This window comes from Salvia hispanica, chromosome 1 (assembly GCF_029641045.1).
Source record: "Salvia hispanica isolate PSC_SH4W2 chromosome 1, Shi_PSC_v1, whole genome shotgun sequence".
Lineage (NCBI taxonomy): Eukaryota > Viridiplantae > Streptophyta > Magnoliopsida > Lamiales > Lamiaceae > Salvia > Salvia hispanica.
This window is the reverse complement of record NC_142692.1, coordinates 57,792,942-57,812,345: the sequence shown is the minus strand read 5'-3', so window position 1 is coordinate 57,812,345 and position 19,404 is coordinate 57,792,942. Positions and strand designations below refer to the sequence as shown.

At 33.1% G+C, this 19,404-nt stretch overlaps 1 protein-coding gene across 7 annotated transcripts; it reads left to right on the top strand.

Moving 5' to 3' along the window:
- Nucleotides 1–13,947: 13,947 nt before the first annotated feature.
- LOC125224012 (sterol 3-beta-glucosyltransferase UGT80B1-like) lies at nt 13,948–17,939 on the top strand. 7 transcript variants are annotated; one of them, XM_048127344.2, is made up of 12 exons: nt 13,948–13,995; nt 14,139–14,257; nt 14,465–14,576; nt 14,648–14,818; nt 15,281–15,344; nt 15,520–15,580; nt 15,938–16,118; nt 16,180–16,310; nt 16,588–16,690; nt 17,223–17,308; nt 17,387–17,434; nt 17,523–17,939. In XM_048127344.2, the coding sequence occupies exons 2-12, from the start codon at nt 14,153–14,155 to the stop codon at nt 17,880–17,882; spliced, it is 1,422 nt and encodes a 473-aa protein (XP_047983301.1). In that variant the 5' UTR covers nt 13,948–13,995; nt 14,139–14,152; the 3' UTR covers nt 17,883–17,939. The 7 variants fall into 7 exon arrangements, with proteins under 7 accessions (XP_047983301.1, XP_088923089.1, XP_047983300.1 ...); XM_089066963.1 differs by having other exon boundaries at nt 13,955–14,040; XM_048127343.2 differs by lacking the exon at nt 13,948–13,995 and having other exon boundaries at nt 14,011–14,257; nt 17,226–17,308.
- The last annotated feature ends 1,465 nt before the right edge of the window (nt 17,940–19,404 follow it).

Here is a 19,404-nt window from a genome sequence, read left to right as displayed (position 1 = left end):
TATATAGATTTAATTCTATGTGAATAAATCCTAGATAGACTAAGATAAATTTTAATTATGTTTATCCATATCTTGTAGATATTGATAGATTTATATCTATCTAGAATATATCTTAGTAGATTTGGATAGTTAAAATCCATGTTTATCTTTTTCTTATGGATATTTATAGAATTAATTCTATTTAGAAAATATCCTAGTTGAATTAGATAATTAAGTTTATCTCTATCTTATAGATATTGATAGATTTGCATCTATCTAGAATATATCTTAGAGGATTTAGATAATTATTAATCCAATATTGTAATTATCTTTTGGGTTTAAGATAGATTTAGTTCTATCCAGTTAAATCCTAGTTGAATTAATTAATATTAATTCTAGTTTACCCTAATTCTATGGATATAAATAGATTTATTCTATTTAGAAAATATCCTAGATAAATTTGGATAAAGATAATACAAGATAATCCTTATCTAATTGGATTTTGATAAAATTAGTTTTATCTAGTATAAATCCAAATAGAGTTGATATATTCTAGTTTCTTATTCTAAATAATCTAAGATTTTTTTAATCTTAATGATTGGATTTTATCTTCGTCTTATGGATTTGGAGAGATTTGGTTCTATCCTGAAATATCCTGGTATGATGATTTAGATAATGATAATCCAAGATCAGTTTATCTTGAATTTTAGGATTTGATTTTATTCATGTAAAATCTAGAATAATCCTAAGAGGATTTAGATAGATTCTGTTCTATCTAGATAAATCCTAATTAATTTGGATAACCATCATCCAAGATCTTATCAAATCTGAAATTCCTACTTTGGATAAGATAAGGGATTAATTATTTAAGTAAATCTCCCTAGATTTATTAAATAATTTAAATAATTATCAAGTGTGATTAATTACCAAGGATTAAATGGATTTATCTGTTTATTTGGTATTAATCTGCTTTTAGTGGATTATCTGCCTTATCCGCTTAATTGATAATTATGCAAAAACCATGTTTAAAATGACTAAGCGATAATTACAACAGTGTGTTGTATATGGTCTCCATAAATTGGTCTATATATGAAGCAGTTTCTAATATTATCGCGACCCACCTTAGTGGGAGCAATAATCCTACGAAATAGCAAGTTCATAAGATTAGACTTCTTAATAGTAAATTGTTTAAACTAGAAGCGTGTTTCTAATATTATCGCGACCCACCCTAGTGGGAGCAATAATCCTGTGAAATTGCCAGTTCGTATGTTTAAACATATTTATGAGATAGCTATGGAATTTTGTTAGTGGCGTACGACCTTCCCTAGAAGGAGTATCAAAACAGAGATGAAATTCCTAGATGCAAATATTTATGGTAAAAGCTTAGGCAATATTTGACGGCCATGCCACCTTAGTGGTCTCTGGACTATTCGTCGGTATTGTGACCAGGAAATTGTTGGAATCCGAATTTGTATGACCTCCCTAGAGGCGTACTTATTTTAGTTTTGGCAGTTGCGAGATACATAAATTGTTTTGTGGTTGTTTGCGATTATGTATCAAGCATAGTATGTGATAAATAGTTTTATTCTTCTCAGCCAAATTCTTAATAATGTCTGCGAACCTTAAAGAATTCAAACTCGAAGGCCAAAATTATGTAGACTGGAAATGTAAATGGATAAGATTTGCTGAAAACTTAAAGTTTATATTCACCAATTCATGTCCTCTATTTCCTTGACAAAATTCCATAAAGAAAATTCAAGAATGCATTTTATGCATGTACTTGACAAGTTCTTTGAGATAGAAGGTCAAACTACTTTCTTTTAAGTAGTAAGACATGTCTTGGTTTATATTGATGAAAGAAGAATATCCAATAAGGACGATGTCCAGATTCTATTGGAATATCCACGAGAGATAGAATATTTTGAGGAATCTTCTGATTCAGTTACTCAAATAGTTTCTACACTCAGTTCTTCATCAAATGTAATAGGAAGTGATAGTATGAAGGTTGTTACTTAAAAGTTGGAAACCTTCTACATGGTATTCACTTTATTAATAATAGAGGAAGATAACATGATAGATGACAAATTCGTTAAAGCTGCATCTTTCCTATGTCTTAGTTCTATCGAACAAAAGACTAGCAATGGAAAGAGGGAAGAGCTGAATTGTCATCAATGTCTGCTGAAAACAAGAAAGGCAAGATAAATTAGGTGAAAAGGCAAAGTGAAGATGCATTGTAAGTCGGATTGACCTCTTCTAAAGAAGGACAATGACTTAGATAACAATGTAACTTCTAAAGGAGAGATCTCAATCCAGTTGGGCAGTTGTTGCAGTGGGAGCTATTTATTTATGCTCACTTAATTGTTTTGTTTTGATGTTAGAGTTTTGTTTTATTGGTGCAGTTTAGTTTAGAAAGAATTCAGTTTCAGTTTCTAAACTTGTTTATGATTAAATGATGTTCGATGTCATTTTATAATGCGTGCATTATTAAGAAATGTGATTCGAATATCTATCATAGTACCATAGAAAAACAAATTATACATCATAGTATCTAAACAATATAAATGCAACAAGATTGAGTTTCGAACAACAGTTCAACTTCTTATACAATGAATGATAAAGTATTTATGGCACTTAGACATAAGGCCGAGAAACTACTTAGTAATTGTTCAAACTGATTTTGTCTAACTCAAGTGACTATCGAGATTTTTACAACTTGCTTGTTAAATAGCTCGAAAGTCGAGTAAGTCTGGTTGATGCACTATAAGTAAGGATCCTTTGGTGGTTCAAGGGATTCAGAATACTTATAGAGATGCAACATAGAAAGACTAGCAAGTCTCAATGGTCTACACCATGGGAGACGAGCAATGAGTTAAGATCAATAGTGGGAGTTAAATCCTAGTTGACTACTTGATAAGGCTAATTTCATGCATTGGTTATATAGTGAAAAGCATCACATTTCTGCTGGGTCTAACATGTTTGATTAAGCCAGGTGTGTGATAAAGCGCTAGATCCAGGAGATACTGGAGGAAACAGTCTAGCAAGGAACAGAGCAGAAATTGATCAAAACTGAAGGAAAAGAAGGCTAGAGGAAGGGAGTTAATAGCTGAGGGCAACAAGGTCTATCTATACCTCGCTGGGCCCCACCTCAACGCCTATAAATGGAGGAGTATGCAGCACGAAATAGAGGACGTTTTGTTTTTTGCTCACTCTTAGCACACACACACACTGGGAAATGGGAATTCGGGGTGGTTAAGGGGGTCGTTTTTTAGTTCAGTAGTTCCGACGTAACACCGTCCGCGTGAGGGCAAAGATACAATCATTTTAATTTCAGTTTGTTGTTTCTTGTTTCGAACTTCACTTTCGGGAGTCGAATCTGCTGTTGATGTTGCTTAATTTCCTATGCATTTCTGTTGGTTTCATTTCCTCTGTTTTGGAGTTGATTTATGTTGAGCTATTTTCTCTGTCGACATAGTGTTTGATCTGGGAGTTTGATTGTTGATCTGTATTTGTTGTTGTTGATCTGTGGAGAATCCAAATCTGTTGTTATGGAGCTGTTTTTGGTTGGAGTTTTGTGTCGGATGCTTGGATCCGGAGTGGATTTAGCATCCGAGTTTTGGATCTGAGCAGGGGAGATAGATTTGTGCATGAATTTCAAGTGTTATGCTCTGTTTCTGTTTGGCTTCGTCTAGTGGCGTAGATTTTTCTGTTATCTTTTCGTATGTCACCTGCCTGTTTTGAATCTGATTGTTTGTTTCCGAATCGCGTCCAATTAAATTTACCGAGTGTTCTTGCGAGTCCATCGGAGAAGATGAAGTCATTTTTTCAGTTGATGCTTTAGTTAGTTATTCTGCAGCTTTTCTTTTCGTCCGTATTTACTTTTTCAGCTTTGGGTCCCACTTGCATTTTAAATTCCCTGGTCTAGGTAAATTAGTTACGAGTCTTTAGATCTAGTGATTGTCTAGTCGTAGTTTTCATGCAATATTCATTTCTGCCTAGATCTAGCTGTTAGCATAGCAGAGTTCATTTCCAAACCTAGTTTAATTTCCTCAACCCAAAAAATGCGTGGCAGCAGCCAAACCAAAAAAAAAATAGTTTCCAGATCTCTATGCATAATCATTACGCATCCATCTCTGTGGGATCGATCCCTACTTCCCTGTGCTAAATTTTAGTATTCGTGGTTGAGGGTTTTGAAGGAGTGTTCTGTGTATCCAACGACAGAAATTCTCCAGTTCCGCGAGTTCCTAGACCCTGCGATCTAGTCGATTCGCTGGATCTAGGAGGCTTGATAATTTTACAAGCACTAGGAAGAGACAAAGCAAACAAACACACTGCACGCTTCACTACTCCAAGCATTCTTCTAAAGAATGGGATAGTCATATAAGAAGATATCGAAGTCTCTCTAAGACAAGTTCGATATGGGAACAGTTTCACTCAATGATACCTTATCATTGATGTTTGCTTGTGCATTTATAAGATGTTTCTCAAACATTTAAATGTATAAGAAGCAAATAAGTCTAATTCTTCTACATAGTAGACTGGTCGTGAACGACGTTCACAGAAGGTGACGCAGTCGATTCTTTGTAGAAGAGAAATGGAATTTCACAACCTAGATAGGCTTTGGCTACCTATCGTGAAAGGTTGCAGTGTCAGTCCGCATGTTTCCTTACCTTAGGAAATAAACGACACTGGTGTGGTATAGCACTGAGTGATCTAACAGTTGAGATAAGTCTTTCTTGCTATTTACCGAAAGACGAGGTCTCGGTGATTGTTATTTCTTAATCATTGTTGACATAACATTGAGCATACGATATTGATTATGCACTACTTTGATTTATCATATGGTGCGGATTTTTCACAATCCAAGAATCCTGATATCTTGGGTAGTGGTGATCAATGTCTAGAGGTGCTAGTATTGTTATTGCAATGAATCGTGTGTTGGGTGAGTCCAGTTTGATAATATCTTCAAGAGGTGTTCGAAAAAGGTTTTATTATTCAGAAACCCGGCCGGTTGGAATTTATTCCAGAATAATAAATAAAGATTTTGAACTAGACAACTCTTGGAAAAAGATATTAATTAATTAAAGTCAAATAGCAGACTTAAATTGATTAATGGATATTTATATCTTTAACACGGGAAATAATAAATTAAAGAGGTAATAGCCCGGATTACTCGTAATTTGGGATTGGACGGGCAGTCAATATTATTATACTATAGTGGATGATAATAATATTCTGTTTGGACTTGTATTAAATTGGGGCTCAATTTAATTAGTAAAAGTCCAACAGGTTTGGCCCATGTCCAACCTCCATGGATCCCTAATCTGGCCCATCATAACTCAATATAAAAGGAGATTAGAAAGGAGATTTAAACAGATTTAATACATAAATTTTCGTGCTCCCCTCTGGGAGTGGACGAAAAGTCAGTTTTCTCAAAAACTGATATTCTGTCTTCTTTCTATTCAAGCCCTTTTCGATCCTGACAAGCTTTGCCCACCCAAAGGTCATTATCTGAGTTCGGGATACAGATTAGAAGATTTGTGGTCGAGTACGAAGATCTTCATGTGGAGAAGAAGCAAGCAATCGTCGATTCTTTGGAGAATCAGATCGGTAACCCTAATCCGTAGAATATCATGAATTAGGGTTTAATTCCTTAAAGCATGATTTATGTGTGTTCTAGCATGCAATTGATTGTTTAACATGTGATAAATTGATCACATAATCTGTCAAATAGATCCATATGTATGATTTATTTGTGAATGCATGACTTCCGCTGTGCAAGGGGCACCAATCCCCAGCAGGTACTACAACCCAAAGGGTATGAATTCAACTCTCGCCAAACATTAAATACTTACGCAAGTACATCATTCAGTATTACGCGTGTACATTAAAGGCCACTTGACGTACATTATTTAGTCCTACTTAGCCTAAACATTATTCCCTTAAACACGTACATTATTTAAATTACAAATTTACATTATTAGACATTAGGCGTACATTATTTCTTGTAAGAGACATATGCATTACTCAGAAACTGACGAGAATATTGAACTCCTATTTCTCCAATATTTTTTAGCGAAAAAATATTTAAATTGAAGTAAAATCGATGAATCATGGAAAGAAATAAGCATATTGAGATTTAATAAAGGAAAAGAAATAAAATATAAGTAAATATGTAACAGATGGCGTGAATTATGGAATTGCAATAACTGCCAATTTTTTACTACTCCCTTAAACGCCCTTCTCAAATTTTTTAATCAATAAAATTAATTAAATCAGACCCTATTTTTGGCCCTTAGATCTTGAAAATGGATGGTGGAGATTGAGAAGGAAAAAAGAATAAAAGATGTAAAAAGGATATGAATACATCCCTATATATATATATATACATTGTGAGTTTTCACTCACATTTATGTACGCATTCTTCGTTCCAAATGTTATGATTGGTATACTGAAAAACATATTATGAGCATGTTGCACGGATAGAATTGCTTGTATACAATATATTGTACAATCCACTTTTAACATAAGGCGAGAAGAAATAATTTTATCGCATTGGTGTTTGCTTGTGCATTTATAAGATGTTTCTCAAACATTTAAATGTATAAGAAGCAAACAAGTCTGATTCTTCTGCATAGTAGACTGGTCGTGAACGATGTTCACAGAAGGTGATGCAGTTAGTTCTTTGTAGAAGAGAAAAAGAATTTCACAACCTTGATAGACTTTGGCTACCTATCGTAAAAGGTTGCAGTGTCAGTCCGCATGTTTTCTTACCTTATGAAATAAACAACATTGGTGTGGTATAGCACTGAAGGATCTAACAGTTGACACAAGTCTTTCTTGCTATTTACTGAAAGACGAGGTCTCGGTGATTGTTATTTCTTAATCATTGTTGACATAACATTGAGCATATAATATTGATTATGCACTACTTTGATATATTAAAGGGTTTTTGGCTTTTTAAACCAAAACCTTTCCCCGAATTCCGGTTTTTCCCATGAACTATGAGATTTGTTTTTAAAACCACGAACTTTCATTTCGTTAGGATTTTCCCCTGGCGGGTCAACGATGAAACCCGGGTTGTCTATATGTCAATTTTAATCCTATTTGTCACTAAATTGATTACTTGGATACTATTTGGCACAATAATACATACAGTCACAGTTATTACATAACAAATGACAACTTTTGAATAAACAAAACACAACTTTAACATTTTGAATTATGCTATTCGGGTCGGAAATGTGCTATTCGGGTCGGATTGGGAAAATCCTAACGAAATGAAAGTTTGTGGTTTTAAAAACAAATCTCATAGTTTATGGGAAAAACCGGATTTCGGGGAAAGATTTTGGTTTAAAAAGTCAAAAACCCTATATTAAATGGTGCAGATTTTTCGCAATCCAAGAATCATGATATCTTGGGTAGTCGTGATCAATGTCTAGAGGTGCTAGTATTGTTATTGCAATGAATCGTGTGCTGGATGAGTCCAGTTTGATAATATCCTCAAGAGGTATTCGAAAAAGGTTTTATTCTTCAGAAACCCGGTCTGTTGTAATTTATTCCAGAATAATAAATAAAGATTTTGAACTAGACAACTCTTGGAAAAAGATATTAATTAATTAAAGTCAAATAGCAAACTTAAATTAATTAATGGATATTTATGTCTTAAACACAGGAAATAATAAGTTAAAGAGGTAAAGCCCAGATTACTCGTAATTTGGGATTGGACGGGCGGTCAATATTATTTTACTGTAGTGGCTGATAATAATATTATGCTGGACTTGTATTAAATTGGGGCTCAATTTAATTAGTAAAAGTCCAACAGGTTTGGCCCAGTCCAAACTCCATGGATCCCTAATCTGGCCCATTATAACTCAATATAAAAGGAGATTATTAAGGAGATTAGGAATGAAGTTAATGATAATTTTTGTGTTCCCCCTCTGGGAGTGGACAAAAAATCAGTTTTTCAGAAAATTGATATTCTGTCTTCTTTCTAATCAAGGCCTTTTCGATTCTGACAGGCTTTGCCCACCCAAAGGTCATTATCTAAGTTTGGGATACAAATTAGAAGGTTCGTGGTTGAGTACGAAGAACATCACGTGGAGAAGGCACAAGCAATAGTTGATTCTTTGGAGAATCAGATCGATAATTCTAAACCGTAGGAATTCATGTATTAGGGTTTAAATTCCTTGAGCATGAACTAATGTACGTTCTTGTTTACAATTTGATTGTTTAACATGTAGTTAATTAATCCTATAATCGGTCAAATAGATCTGTAGATCTGATTTATTTGTGTATGCATGACTTCCGTTGTGCAAGGGGCACCAAACCCCAACACCAAATTAGTGACTTACAAGGACCATATTAGCCTCAAATTCCGATGGATATAAAAATCATAAAGAAAGGCTTAATCCTACGACTAATTGCTCTTTTCTTTATCGCATTAATTGGCGTATTTTTCTAAGTGCTATTGTTTCCGCCTCAATTCTTCGTACAACAACTACATATTCGAAAAGATAACTCAACTACTTCTATTGTCATGGACCTCAAATTTGTATCTAATCGGTATATCTTTTATGACGATCTCAACATTACTTTGTATTATTATGTCTCCACCAAAAGCTTCTCCGTCGCCAGCTACTGCATTGTCCCATGATTCGACCTTGTTCGGAAGATTGCGGTCCATCCGGAGGCTCATGGGCCATCTTTGGACGATATGCTACGGAAGATTTCCAATGGATCAACGGCCAAGTTTAGAGTGGAGTTGAGCACCAAATATTGGATGCACGCCAGAAGGGCCCGCCATTCGGGGACAGTGGTGGCAGTGGCAGCGGATTTGCGTATGGATGGCTCTGGCAAGGTTACTAAGACACCGATAAAACTCCATGATTCAAACTTAGATCGTAAATTCAACTATGATTAAATAATTCTTTTTATTTGTATTTTTTCTTTTTTGTTTGCTCATGTCGTGTTATGCTTACTTCACTTAGTGTTAAAACTCTTAAATCTTGTCTCATATCGACTTGATGATGATTCTAACTCCTCTATATAAGTATGGATAATCCTCCCCCAATCCAGCGACCTTAATGTTTGCTACGTAGCATGTCTATATGATTAAAAAATCAATATGGAAACTAATTTTCTTTTCTTAAAAAATTAAAATTTTAAATTTCACATAACTTTTTATTTGAATTATTTTTTCAACAAAAACTATATTAAATTAATGGTAGTTTATAAGTATAATTTTAACAAAATTGTAATGACAAAATATTATATCGAAAGTTTTTAATGCATGTATTATCAAATGATATTATGAATGATATGCTATACGAACATATTTTATGAATTTTGTATTGCCAAATAAACATAAACATTTAAAAGGTCACACCACAGTAGACTTGAACTCTGTGATCTTTGTCCACGAGAAATAACCACTCTACTATTAATTGGTTTTAATATATCTTTCAAAGTTGACTTTGATGCATTCAACTCAGCCAGAATCTCCCAATAAATACACTTAACTATATTTCTTTCATTCAATTCACCATGTATTAAATATGTTTTCCCTCTACTTAAATTTATAAACCTTCCTAAAATCTTGTTTCATTCCTTAAGTGCAATAACTTTTATGGAACAAATGCAATAAGATATTGGCTACAATTGAAAAGGTCAAATCAATAAAATCTCCATTTATCTGCGATCTATGCATAGCCAGCAATCCATTTTCTAATTCTTCTGATACCTTCTCGTAGGAAAATGATCACACAAAGAAAAGAATTGTATAGTACAAAATAACATAAAAATAGATTGATTTGCAAAAAAAATGATGGACTTTCTATTCCATTCCAATTGTTCCTTTTTGATAGGAATCAATAAGATATAGTCGAACACGCTTCGATTTCATCCTAATGTAGTAGTTTACCAATGAAGCGAACTATTCAGATTTTGCTGAAGTTCAGATTCAAATAACTCGAGCATTTTTGGTTGAATTATGATTCAAAGAGGAAAAAATCATTCTATGATGATTGAGAACTCTAAAGCAAGAAAGAAAGTTGAGAATTAGTAAGGTATGGAATCGTAGTCTATATAGCATTATGATAGAAAGGTATCTATTAACCCTAGTCTAAAAAACGTAGACCTATCAATCAGTTGATTCATTCTAATGTATTGATTTAATCGTGTCGAATATAGTAGAAGTTATTTTTGCAAACACGAACCCCCTTTTTCTAAAAATTACAAATAAAAAAAATCCGTAAGAAAATAATTGTCTTGGTCCTCGAAAGATCTTTTTTTTTGCTTTGATGAAAATTTTATATTTTTTTAATATATAGTTAAAATGGGTTAGTCATACCTATCCAATAATCTAGAATCGAATATAAAGAACTCACTATTCACTCGGTTTTTGATTCATAATCATTATGTAGGAGAGGTGGCCGAGTGGTTCAAGGCGTAGCATTGGAAGAACTATGTAGGCTTTTGTTTACCGAGGGTTCGAATTCCTCTCTTTCTGCACCTTCACTTAATAGATCCGTTTTATTAAAAATATCGAGCAATGGAGACCTTTATTCCACCAGTTAAATCTTTCATTGATTGATATAGATTCTCTATTCCCAAATGCAGCGACTAGGAAGAATACCGACTAGGAAGAATACCGGAAAAAAGATTAAAATAGCCCCTCTGACTATGATACATAAATGAGAAAAAATAGGAATCAAGGTACGTAAAAAAGATTTTTCCTAGACATTACCTTTTGTCCTCATTTGTTTGGCAGGAAAATAAAGTTGTTAGGGAAAATGATTACTAGTATTTTGATTTCTAAGATTATGATTTTTGGATTATGATTCTTAAGATTTATGATTCCAAGGAATGTGATTCTTAAAAATATGAATCTAGTAGAATATAATTCATGCGTTTGGTCGAAACTTAAGCAAATAACAAAAAATATATTGCAAAAAAAATCCCATCAAAAATATGATTTCCTATTGCTTTTTTCACCTTCATGGATATGACGCAATTATCTTTATTGATGTCAGAATTACTCATTATACTACTAGCAACAAATTAAGGATTTCACTTTAAATTGAAGTTATACATGAAACTTGATAGCTTGAAGACGGAATCGTTAACTCCATGAAAGCTTGAAGAATGAAACTTGAAAGCTTGAAGAAGGAATTGTTAACTCCATGAAAGCTTGAAGGAATTGTACTGTAATTAACCTATGAGAATATAATATACAGAGAAAGCAAAAATGAAAGAATGAAAAAATACGCACAGAAATGAGAGATGCAGAGCGGCAGAGTGGAGACGTGAGAGAACACCGTTCTTTTAAAATCCTAGATTAGGGAAAAAGAATACTTAGGATTAGCGGAGGAAAAAGAATCCTCATATTTTATACTCCCCATGTCTCATTAGAAATGAAACGTTTTCGTATTTAGTTTGTCCCATTAAAAAATGAAGCGTTTCCTAAAATAGAAATATCTCTATCTCTACTTTTTCATCTCTCTTACTTTCCTCTCTCTTCATTAACTCACAAAACAACACTACATAAAAACCTGTGCCAATTTCCAAATATTGCATATTTAATGGGACGAAGGGAGTATTAAATTATCTGATTTTAGGAATCTGATTACTTTCCTTAATTTCCTTATAAGACCAAACACAATAATTTAATAACTAGGAATCATTTTACTTTCCAAATTTTCTCCAAACAAAGAAATTTAAAAATTTGAAATCAGATTACTTTCCCATGCCACAATCCTGTCAAACAAAACGGCCTTTGAATTTTTGCATCCCAAATATTTCAATTCGGATCACAATCGGTCCAAAATTAATTGTTCCGTCAAAATGCGGTTAAGTATGATTTTTAATTATTTTGAAATTGGAATCATATATTCGAATTTATTTATTCTAAATAAATGAAGTGAATATAAGATTAGGGTTCCCAGCTTGAATATAAGATTAGGGTTCCCAGCTTTCCCATCCCCGCCGTCAAAGCCGCAATTGAGAACACCTCTGCCCCCAAATTATTCTCTAATCCGCCTCAGTTATCACATAATCGAAATGTCTATTTGAATCCCCGCCTGCAATTAAACGATGAGGTGAAGAAGGTGGTGGAGATCATGCTGAGGGGGCAGAAAAAGAATCCGATTCTCGTCGGGGATTCGGACCTGGAGGGGGCGGCCAGGGAGTTGCTGAAGAAGGTAGAGAGCAGAGAATTTGAGAGGGATGGGATTTTGGATGGGATTTTCAAGAATGTAAGTGTGATTTCAATGGTGAAGGGGGTTTCAGTGGAGGAGTTGGGAGGGATTTTAGAGAGCAGGATTAGGAGTGGAGGGGTGATTCTTAATTTGGGTGATCTGAAATGGGCAGTGGAGCAGCCGGTGGTGGTGATGAAGATGGGAAAGCTGGTTGCAAGATTAAAGGGAGATTAAATAAATTAGAATATAGGATTTCAATTTTAAAATAATTAAAAATTATACTTAGTAGCTTAATTTGGTAAAAATCGAAATTAAAAACGTTGATTGTTATAATTTAACGGAATAGTTAATTTTGAACTGATTATAATCCGAGTTGAAATGTTTGAGATGCAATAATTCAAAAGATAATGGCTAAGACCAAAATCGTAAAATAGACATATGTTTAAGACTAGTTTTGGTCTTTACTCTATTATTAATACAATTTGTTGTACCAACTAAAGTGAGTTGACTCGGCTACAACTCGACGACATTAAGGCTTTGTTTATTTATGTAGGAAAGTAAAGTTGTCGAATAAGATAATTTCCAGGATTATGATTCTTGGAATTATGATTTTCAAGATTCACTATTCTTGGAAATGATTACACAAAACATGATTTCTTATGAATATGTTAATATTGTGTTTGGAAACATATTAGAATTGTGAAACTATAATTATCATTTACTTGTAAATTATCTAGTAAATTATAAAATATAAATACATAATAAGAGATTATTAAATAAACCAGACTAAGAGTCTATTTGGTCTTTTAAATTTATCTTAAAAAACTTTTGGTTTATAAATCAAGTGTGTTACCTTTTGGACTCATATAATATATTTTGGTCCAGAATTAATAATTATTTAATTTAATGGTCAAATGTGCTTTGATCCAATTAGCGACTTAATTATGAATCTAATTAATTATATTAACCTAATTAATTTATTATTAAAATTTATAAAATATTTTTACCTATAATTAAAATAATTAATATTCATAAAATATATTTTACATATAATAAAAAATATTTAATCCATAAAATATTTTTTCACCTATAATAGAAAATAATAAAATTTAAAAAATATATTCTTTTACCTATAATAAAATTTAAATAAAATTTATAAAATATTCAAAAATTTAATATTTATTATAGGTAAAATATTTTATTAATTTAATTTAATTTAATTTTTGTATTATAACATGTTAAAAAATTTTAATTTAATTTAATTTAATTCAATACTCCCCCCGTCCCGCTCAAGATGACATGTTTTCCTTTTTAGTTTGTCTCAATTAAGATGACGCATTTCCTTTTTTGATAACTTTCTCTCTCCAATTAATACACTCAATCACTTTTTCTTACTCCTATTAAAATATCCATATTTCTTTATCTCTCTACTTTAATACTCACACTCACCTTCTCTCTTCAATTAAACACTTTAACCAATAACTCCTAAAATCCCGTGCCGACTAAGCAATGTGTCATCTTAGCCGGGACGGAGGGAGTATTATTTAGTATTTTCAACAATAAATAAAAACAGCGTTGACCACAATTTGGCTCCGAATTTTCTAATAAATAATCATAAGTGAGTATATAATGTATTGTTCTATGAGCTGTACGTAATCATGCATGCATTCATTAGTGCCAATCATATTACCTACTTTTTTATTACAACAACTTTCATTCATAAATTCACAATATATATAGTTACATTATATAGTTTTAAGTCACATGGGACATGGCCCAACCTAGCTGTCTCATACACAGTTGCTTGCACGAAAGAAATTAGGTGTACAATCATTTCTGCATACGATTCATTCATTCGAATAAGAATGTATATAAAAAATATGTTGTGTTTCTTGAATTTCATTTGAGCTCATCGTTGATAATCACTTTAGTTTTGATTGTTCAGAGCTTCTTTTTTTATGTTAGTTGGTTATATATCAATGAGCGATTGCAATCAATCAATTCCAAAGTTAAGCATTGCCATTCTTGTAGTCGGAACGAGAGGCGATGTTCAACCTTTTCTCGCGGTGGCAAGGAAACTTCAGGCAAGTCCTACTGTTAAGTCGTCTCAAGTTAACTGAGTAATTTCTTTTTTTGGCAAACACTTTATTATATTTCATTTCGTACTCTCCTTTTTTTTTCTATCATACTTTATTCTCTTTCCTACATTATCCTATCTCCACTTAACATCTAACTGAACACTCATTTCTTAATCTCGGTGTCGAAACACTGTGTAATGTGTAAAAAAACAGGAATACGGTCATTGTGTGAGATTGGCAACTCACTCTGAGTTTAGGGGATTGGTGAAGTCGGCTGGAGTAGATTTTTACCCAATTGGTGGAGATCCTCGTGTTATAGTTGAAGGTTTCACCTTCCTTTTTATGTCCATAGCCATTTCCTATCTTTTCCAAACAAAAAATTTAATTTTTCTATAGGTTTCGTCAAGACTCAAAAGATACTACTAACTAGTTGGCAAGATATAGCCATACAGTTGAAACAACTAAAGGCTGTTATGGAATCTCTTCTTCAAGCCTGCACTCAACCCGACCCGATAACCGGGGACTCATTTAGGGCCCAAGCTATTATTGCTAACCCTCCTGCTTACGGTTAGTAGTTTTCCAAGGCTCAACGTTTATGTAAGATCACTGGGGAAGTTTGATAGGAAAGATAAATAAATCAAATATGATATGAACACACATTTTAGGTTATTTTTGTTCATAAAACTCCAAGATATATGAGTTATCTATCCTACCAAACTGTCCCTAATTGTTGACATTCTTCAAATTTTATACTCCCCCCAATCCCAAGGTAGTTGAGTCGTATTCATTTTTTGTTTGTCTCAAGGTAATTGAGTCATTTTCTTTTTTAGTAAAAACTTTATTCCGTCTCTTACTTTACTCTCTCTTCATATCTCTTACTTTATTCACCCTCTTGCTTTACTCTCTCCACTTTTAATCTTTAACAAATAAATTTCTTAAATCTTGTGCCTAAAAAAAATGCCCCAACTACCTTGGGACAGTGGGAGTATTTCTTTACAATTATTGATAATGTGTAAGTAAATAAAACAGGACGTGTAGATGTGGCTGAAGCGCTTGGTGTTCCCCTCCACATCTTCTTCACAGTTCCATGGACGTACGTTTTATTTTTTTTCATTTTCACCATCTAATAAGGTCACCTTCTAAATAATGTTTTAATTCCTATTTCAACATATATAGTGCGTAACATGAAATTGATAGACATGAACATTTTATTTGTTTTAATTATGAAGCAAGCATACTTAATTAGAGGTACCCTACTAAATACGCAGGCCTACATGTGCATTTCCTCACCCTTTCATACCCCACATATCTCATAGAGCTGGAAATTGGGTATGTTATTCTTCCATCATATAATTCAACTAGAAATCCATTTATTATCTGGCTAAATTATTTAAAGGTGTCCATTTATTAGCTTTTTGAAAATATGTCACACTTTTTTTTATCGGATCGGGGATCGGGTGTTACAAATTCTGAGAACGTGTAATTAGTTACACAATCGCAAAATTCGTAACACCAATTTCAGAATGTCTCAAAATTTGTAACACTCAATTTCAGAAGCTAAAAAATAATAATAATAATAATAATAATAATTGACCTATTTACGGAAGCTAATAAGTTGACGGACCCTTCCAAAGAATTTTGCCTTATTAATTTCGTTTAACCTATCTATCTATATTTTGCATCCAGCTATCATATTTTGTTGTTGATATACTGATATGGTGGGGGCTAAGAGGTTACATTAACAAGTTAAGGAAAAACAAGCTGAACCTTAGCCCTATCAATGGACTCTTGGACACAAACCAAGTCTCAATTTCTCATCTCCCAACAACTTACATGTGGAGTCCATGTGTGCTGCCCAAGCCCAATGGTAAGTTCTACATTATTCAAGGTGCAGATGTATGAGTATATGATTTTGATTTTATTTGCAGATTGGGGCCCTCTAGTTGATATTGTGGGTTACTGCTTTGTGGATCTTGGAAGTAAATATGAGCCTCCTCAAGAATTACTTCAGTGGTTGCAAAAGGGAGCTGCACCTATTTATATCGGGTTTGGGAGCATGGTATGTAGGGGCGAGATTGCCATCTTACAATGTACCTCCTCTGTCCCATTAAAAGTGAAATGTTTTCCTTTTTTGGCTATCCTATTAAAAATGAAACGTTTCCTAAAATAGAAACAACTCTATCTCTACTTTTTCATCTCTCTTACTTTACTCTCTCTTCATTAACTCACAAAACAACATTACATAAAATCCCGTATCGATTCCCAAATGTTGTATTTTAAGTGGGACGGAGGGAGTATAGTCTTCAAATGGAAATATGATTTATTTGTTTTTGAAGCCTCTTGAAAATCCAGAAAAAACTAGGAATATTGTTTTGGAGGCATTGAAGAACACAGGACGGAGAGGGATTGTTGATCGAGGGTGGGGAGGCCTCGCCACTCGTAAGTAGTTGTTGCTGATTGTCACAATCATGAATGTTAAAGAAATTCATAAGATTTCATCCTAAAATCAATTAGTGATAGGATGACTGTCTCATTAAACTTATATAGTGGTTTCAGTTCTCTATTTACACCAATATGAGATATTGTTAAATTTATTTTTCTTCATTTGCCAACACTCTCCCTCAGACACCCTTCCAAGTGAATTTTGGGATTGGTCTTTTTTCCTGATCGGGTTGGACTAGCCTTCTATAGTGGGCCAAACATTTTTTTCATTTTCAATCAAAATACCCACTCTGATACCATGTGTGTTTGCAAATAGAGAATTTTTTTTTACATAGGAGTATTTCGCTAATGGTATTGTGCATCGTCTTTTATAGAGTTACAAATAGTGAAATATTGTAATGTAAAGAGATAAATTCTAATGATCCATAAATATTAGGTTCCTAATTACAAGGGATTTAGTATATAGAATCTTGATTTATGTGATTCTTGGTTATGGTTTAACAGAATGCACCCAAACATTTTGTTTTAGCAGATGCACAAGATGTAGCCGAAGATGTTTTTCTGCTTACTATTGATTGCCCTCACGATTGGTTGTTTCCTCAGTGTTGCGCTGTGGTGAGTTAATACATAGTGAGAGGTGCTTCAATAGTATTTCCAACCCAAAAATAATGAAGTCGGAAATTTGAGTGATAGGTTCATCACGGGGGAGCTGGAACAACGGCAACAGGACTGAAAGCGGGGGTAATTAAATGATTTTTGTTGTTGAATTTCTAAACATTACTACGATTAAATTAATTAGTTGAAAGTTGAAACAAAACAATGAATGCAGTGTCCGACCACAATCGTACCATTCTGTGGTGATCAATCGTTGTGGGGAGCCATAATATATGAGAGAGGAGTGGGACCTGCTCCTATTCCTATAGCACACCTTAGTGTGGAATCCCTATCAAAGGCCATTAGATTCATGCTCCAACCTGAGGTCAAGTCTCGAGCAGTGGATGTAGCTGTCAGTGTTAGAGATGACGATGGTGCAGCTGCTGCACTTGACTCGTTTCATCGCCATCTTCCGTTAGGCCTTCCGTTGGCAAAACCGGAACAAGGCGATCATGTGCAAACCGTTTTTGGTTATCTTGCTAGATTTTGCTGCCGATTTTGTGCTCCATTGCTTGGATGTTTTCTTTCTTCCTAGTACATATGCATTTGTTGTTATTCTTGCATGACCAATATTTAGTAATTTAAGCTTCAATATAGTGGTGTCAAATCGTGAGGGTTGGGTCATCATCGGGTCAACCAGATAACGACCCAACCCAATAAGACATAACCCGAATCCGACCTATTAAGGAAACTGTCAATCTGAAAACTAACCTGATCTGTTACCTTCAAATTCGAACACGATTTGCACCCGATACGAATCCTTTAACGACATGTTATAATACAGGTTGACATGACACGATAACTACCTGAACCTTATATTACACAATTAAAACCTAATATTACATTATTAAACTTGATATTACACTATTAAACCTAATTTTTGAACCTGATTTACATGATAAAAAATTAATTTACACGGTTTAAACTTAATTTACAGACCTTAAAGAATAAAAGTAAAATAGAATTTTTGAAAAGATAATAACATTATTTTTCAATGAGTTATTTGTGTCCAACCTACATCCAATCCGAACCAAACCCAAAATAATCATGTTCTTAACGGGTCAACCCGATAAGGACACAAACCCAATAAGGCATGACCAAAACCTATTAATTAATTTTATTTGAATTTTGTATCAAATTATCGTGTCATGTCAAAAAATTGTCAGCTTTACTTGAATGCAAGAGTATGACTTATCGAGCACCTAAAACATCTTCTAATACATAAATAAAATGTAAACATATGGTACAACTTAAATAAAATGTGAAAAAAAGTCCCAACTTTTTCGGTACATCTCCTACTCTACTAATATAAAATAGATATTTCATTATTTTTTGAATAAAAATACAAGACAAATACAATGAATTATGAAAATATGAAATATAATTGTCAACTCCAATTGGATTAGTTAAATAAGTCTAATACATTAAGTAATACTCCAAATCTGTTTTTATTTAAAAAATATACCCTCTCCGTCCCATAAAAATATGTCCACTTTCATTTTTCATCCGTCCCAAAAAAATAGCTCATTTCTATTTATGAAAAGTTCTCCACAACGCATTATCCATATATAGGCATGTCAAAATGGATATTGGGTATTGGATACCCGATATCCAAACCCGAAAAGTCAGGTAATTGGATACCCGAAACCCGATTTTTCGGGTATCGGATCGGGTAATCGGGTATCGGGTTACCAGATACCCAATCGGGTATACCCGAATTATTTGATTTATTTTTTATAAAATTAATAAAATATATTTTTATTATAATTAAATAAAATTTAATTTGTTAATTACATGTCGATGGATGAAAGATGTTAATATATCAATTTCTTATTGTGGATGGATGAAAGATGTAATTCAATTTAATTTAATTTCGTACTTTGGATGAATGAAAGATGAAAAATATAATTTAATTTCTTAATTACACGTGGATGGATGAAAGATGTTAATATGATATATAATTTCTTAATGTAATTTATTTTCTTATCATGGATGGATTAAAGATGTTAATATGTAACTATAACTTATGAATGTTGTATTTCTCAAAGGTTATTATT